This window comes from Nansenia antarctica (assembly GCF_963989245.1).
Source record: "Nansenia antarctica genome assembly, chromosome: 12".
Lineage (NCBI taxonomy): Eukaryota > Metazoa > Chordata > Actinopteri > Argentiniformes > Microstomatidae > Nansenia > Nansenia antarctica.
Genome location: NC_137682.1, coordinates 24,616,803 through 24,622,403, shown reverse-complemented (window position 1 = coordinate 24,622,403; position 5,601 = coordinate 24,616,803). Strand labels below are relative to the sequence as shown.

At 44.6% G+C, this 5,601-nt stretch overlaps 1 protein-coding gene across 1 annotated transcript in view; it reads left to right on the top strand.

Moving 5' to 3' along the window:
* Nucleotides 1-5,601, top strand: part of arhgef17 (Rho guanine nucleotide exchange factor (GEF) 17) — a gene marked incomplete at both ends in the record, with an annotated part of 73,362 nt that overhangs the window by 60,851 nt on the left and 6,910 nt on the right. The window contains 8 exon segments of the mRNA XM_080543663.1: nucleotides 364-380; nucleotides 808-926; nucleotides 1,066-1,273; nucleotides 2,029-2,102; nucleotides 2,182-2,265; nucleotides 2,596-2,699; nucleotides 3,329-3,450; nucleotides 3,986-4,105. Of these exon segments, the coding sequence (XP_080399789.1) occupies nucleotides 364-380; nucleotides 808-926; nucleotides 1,066-1,273; nucleotides 2,029-2,102; nucleotides 2,182-2,265; nucleotides 2,596-2,699; nucleotides 3,329-3,450; nucleotides 3,986-4,105 (848 nt within the window).

Genomic DNA, 5,601 nt, shown 5'->3' with positions numbered 1-5,601 from the left:
GTAAGGCTTGTTACTGAAGTGTGTTGAATGTTAGAGTACTTGCACAATTTTATTTGAAGTATTCAAATTAAGTTTTATTAAGTTTTAATAATAACCAAAATTATCAATAATAAAAAATTAAAAAACTGCAACTTTAATACAGCTCATGTGTATTCAGTGGAAACATTTTAGCAATCCAAACCATCGGCCGAATATGGAGTGACTTAGTCTGAACAGAAAATCGAATTTCAACGTCTGTTCAAGTTTCAATGTCTGTTGGAGTACTCATGCCCATCCCTACCTCTTTCCATTAGTGGTAACATTCAAATGCTAATCTAACATTCGACAGGTGTATTGTATATGTACCCAATTATGATATATCAGTGATAACTTCAAGGAAAGTGGGAAAGACAGGAAGATGAATGCATTCAAAGGATTTAACAGTAGAACAGCCATGGGTGGGGTCATTTGTGAGTAAAGAAAAATGTTATATCTTTTCCTAGATATGTGCGTTCTACCACCCAGTATCCTTACATTTTCAAAATCACACCAGGATAAGCTAATATAAAGCTATTTTGCAGTTTTTCTCTGTAGGAAGTAGGCTAATTGACAAGCGGCCAACTAGTGGTCGTTGTGTATAAATACCAGCTTAGCATTGTAAAAAACCAAACAATAATTTGACCCCCAAGGCGGCTCTTTTAGTAGGTAAAAAGGCACAGCTGTTCTAGTGTTAACAGGTCCCAGGTGTCCTAGTTAGTGACTCCAGGAGCGTGTAGTTTTCTGTGTGTACCAGAGGTCAGAGTTCACGGTTACTTGCCTGTTTGTAAGGTCCTTCCCAGGCAACCAACAAAGAAAGCATCCAGAAGATGATCGGTCGGTTAGACGAAGATTTGAGCACCCTAGGACAGATCAGCAAACTATCAGAGACTCTCAGCTTCCCACACCAGGTATTGCACACACACACACACACACACACACACACACACACACACACACACACCAACCTTTCCCCCCAGCTATCTTGCACATACCAGCCAATTTTGATAAATCAACCTTCCCTTCTCCACCCCACTCTTTGTATTTCAGTCTCTGGATGACGCCATAAAGGACCTGATGGCCTCTGTCCACAGGGAGCTGGCAGAGAAGCAGTCTCTAGCGTTCAGCATGACTTTCCTCCCTACCAAACTGGAGCTGACCACCGCCTCGGCAGAGAACAGCTTTGTGTTTGAGTTCAGCTCCCCAGACGTACGCAGCGTCTTCGAACAGGCCTTTGAGGACGCCAAGAAGAAGCTCGGTCAGAAAGAAAAATATTTGTTGTTGTCTATCTTTGTCTCTTTTTGTCTTTTTTGTTTAATTATATATTATAGGGATAGATCCGCTGAATTACAAAATAATACTTAAAATGTTTCCTTGAGCATGAAAGTAGTCTGTTAGCACAGAGTCTGTAGTTTACATAGTGTAATACAACAAAGTGGTTGCTTTACTTCAATCGCTAACGTTAGCACTGAGGCTAAGGCCTAAGGCCCCCTGCCCCTACCACTTAGCCCTACCCCTCTGTTTTGAGCGTTCACGCATAGGGGTAGGGTGTCCCGATTCTTGTTGGGATAGAGGGGTAGGGCCAAGTGGTAGGGCTACATGGCCGTCCAAACTGAGGTTTTCCAGAGACACACTCAAAACTGAGTGTTATGAGATGATATCTCCCAGAATGCCTTGTGAATCATTGGATTACCAAAAAACGTAATTCTTTTCTTCGTTAATAAAGATTTTAAAATGATGTTAACCATTGTATTATCTTAGTTTAATGTCACTTCAATGTATTATAGACCTTTTCTTTATAACAAGCATAACAAACAAATCGCTAGTATTCTGGTGTTTCTAGCTAGCTAGCTAACGATACAACATTGTTTTAAGGCTGATTGGTGTATGACAGTTCACAGACTGCATTTTGACATATACATAAAAATAGACAGAGTGAAATAAGTTGCAAATTGTACTTGTTTTGGCTGTAATGTAATGTCATATTTGACTGTCTTGTGTCTATGTCTGCAGCCATGAATAAGGACCAGTGGGACCCAGAGTTCCTGAAGGCCATCCCCATTATGAAGACTCGCAGTGGGATGCAGGTGAGAGACAGACCAGGCCACATAACAATTAGAAGAACTGTTCTACTCATTCTAACCCCGTGTCTGTCTCCCACTACAGTTCTCATGTGCGTCCCCCAGCCACAGTTGCCCAGACAGCAGCTGTGAGGTGTGGGTGTGTAACAGCGACGGATACGTGGGTCAGGTGTGTATTAGCACCAGCAAAACACACTTCGTTTAATCAACACATTCACCACCAACAAAGCAATGTATACACCATCTAACCCACACTTTCATCAACAAAACCATTACTGCATTAAGACCAACATGTAACTAAAATTCCATATATATATTACTAAATAATGTCTGCGAACCCATGTTTATTTCTGCAAACCGATTAAAACGGATGTTCACCGACAAATCGACAGAAACGCCAACGACAAACTGATTTCCAAGCAATTCGTAAGCCCATGCATTTACCAGTGAACCCCAAAAATAAATATGACATAATGTTTGTTTGACGGGACCCACACAGGTGTGTCTGCTGAACATCAGAGACGAGCCCACCGTGGAAGCCTGCATCGCCGTCTGCTCAGCCAGGATCATCTGCATCGCCGCTGTGCCGGGCCTGAAAGGGAGGTTAGTAGTGTACACACACACACACACAAACACTGCTGTTTGCTTTTATAGCCCTTCATGACCAAGCCTCCGCCTACATCTGGGATCTCATCCACCCCTACGCATCCACCCGGTCACTGAGGTCCTCCCACGTCCTCCCAGGAGCTCCTGGTCGTACCCAGGACCAGACTAAGAACTAAAGGGGACAGAGCGTTTGAGGCGACGGCCCCAAGACTTTGGAGCGCCCTCCTCCCCCCTGACCTAAGAGCTGCGCCCTCAGAACTCATCTTTAAGCGGCAACTAACTCATCTTTTTAGGCAGGCCGGCAGTCACCTTTAGTCACGCCTTCTTATTGTTACTGTTTATGTTTTGCTTATGTTGTCCCCTTCGTTGTTTTTAATTATTGATGTTTTGAAATGTGCACTCTTTTTAAAATGTATTCCTGTATGTAAAGCACTCTGTGCATCCGTGCTGGGAAGGGTGCTATATAAATAAAGTTTTACGTACTTACTTACTTACACACACACACCCTGTGTATTATATTCAACCCTGTTAACGACTCTTCAAGTCAACGACTTATTGATTGACTTTCACTCACTGATGTACAAAAAATAGTAACCAATCGGTATCCTGCATGGTTTGTCTCCTAGGGAACGGGGAGTAGACCCCTCCCCCGCCGCCCCCCACCCCCCAGCTCACCCGGCCCCGGCCCAGCAGCAACTTCACATCTCCATCTCTCATTCGTCGCTGGAGTTGACCGAGCCCCCTTCAGGTTTTCTTCAAATTTTCCACCCATTTCTTTTAATGTATTTACAGGGTTCCCACGGGTCCTTGAAATCCTTGAAAGTTTGTGAATTTGAGAAAAAGAAATAGAGGTCTTAAAAGTTTTTGAAAATAGACGTGGGTCATTGAAAGTGCTTGAATTCCTCTCTCTCTCTCTCTCTAAAAAAGATATCTCTCTCTATATATATATATTAAAAAATGTTTTACTTAGCTTGTCAACTAGTTCTGTCTCAAACTACGCCGTGTTGGGTCCTTGAAATTGAGGGAATTGAGTCTTGAAAGTGCTTGAAAGGTGCTTGAATTTGATGTTTCAGAAGGTGTGGTGACCCTGTATTTAAATGTATTTATTTTATAGTTCACTCGTCCCTATTCAACTACTTAATCCTGTTTGACTCCCTATTAGCTGTGGTCAAAAGTACAGTGCACAGTATGGGGAAAAGGGTGTGATGTGAGATGTAGGCCTTGCCCTGCAGAGATGATCTAGAGACTGAAGCCGTTGATGAGAGAATATTGAATGTGTTCAGGAGCGGGGCCAGAGCTGGTTCCCTTCGACAGTGACGACACGGATGACGAAGATTCTCCTAGCCCCTCCTCTACGCTCCAGAGCCAAGCTAGCCACTCTACTGTATCATCCAGCTATGGCAGTGAGTGTACACACACACCCACCCACACACACACACACACACACACACACACACACACACACACACGCTCCCTTCCTTTCCCCCTAGATAACAAGAGAGCAAGGGGAGGACTTGAGGAATGACATGGCTATGTAGACTAGTGACTCACACAGCACACACACACACACACACACACACATAAACATATACACACACACACACACGCTCTCTCTCTCTGTCTCTCGTCGTAGGCGGTCGCATTTTTCTCTCTCTCTCTCTCTCCCTCTCTCCCTCTCTCTCTCTCTCTCTCTCTCTCTCTCTACACCCCTCCCACCACCTCGTTGTCTTGTCTTGTGTCTGCTTTCTGCTCTGGAGTTTTGCACAATTTCTTCAAAACTACAAACTACAAACATGGAATTGATAACCAACTAATCTCCGTTCCGGCCCCCCCCCTCTGCTCGGCCCACAAGGCCGTCTGCAGAAAACTCGCCAAGAAGATTCACATGCAAACCCCAATCCCTCTACACCCCCCCCCCCCCCTCCCCCATTCCTCTACACCCCCCCCCCTCCCCCATCCTTCTACACCCCCCCCCTCCCCCATCCCTCATGGACACCTGTTGTTGACTTTTGACTGGCCCGATCGAGGTGTTATCGTGATGACACTCTGCGGTCGCCGAGATTGGATTTCCGTCAAGGACTCATACATACATGGACATGCACCACCCCCCCCCTCCCCACAGTGACAGCACAGCGCGCCGATTAGATAGCAGATGTCTACAGAGGGTGATTAGACAGACCATTTGGATACAAACTGAATCAACATTGGTAACAAGGCAGTAATGTGGTGTTATTATTAGTGTTATTGACATGGTATGCTTGTTTAGTGTAAGCAAAGATGTAACCCCTCCCTCCCCTCCCTTCCCCCACCCCTCCCCTTCTGTTGTCTCGTGTCCCATCTCCCCCTCTTTTTGTAATCTTTTTGTAATCATTGTTTTCTATTGTAAAGTGCTTTGAGTTGCATTCATGTACGAAAGGCGCTATATAAATAAAGTTTTACTTACTTACTTACTTACACACAGCACACACACACACACACACACACACACACACACTTGTAGGAATGACATGGCTATGTAGACTAGTGACTGACACAGCACACACACACACACACACACACACACACACACACAAACACACTTGTAGGAATGACTTGGCTATGTAGACTAGTGACTCACACAGCACACACACACACACACACACACACACACACACACACTTGTAGGAATGACATGGCTATGTAGACTAGTGACTCACACAGCATACACACACACACACACACACACACACACACACACACATTCCATTGGTGTGTGAATGTGTGTGTGAATAGGTGAATGAGAGGCCGTTGTAAAGCGCTTTGGAGCAGCTCTGGAGCAGCACAAAAGGCGCTATATAAGTGCAGTCCATTTACCATTTACCATTTACACACACTCACACACTTGTAGGAATGACATGGC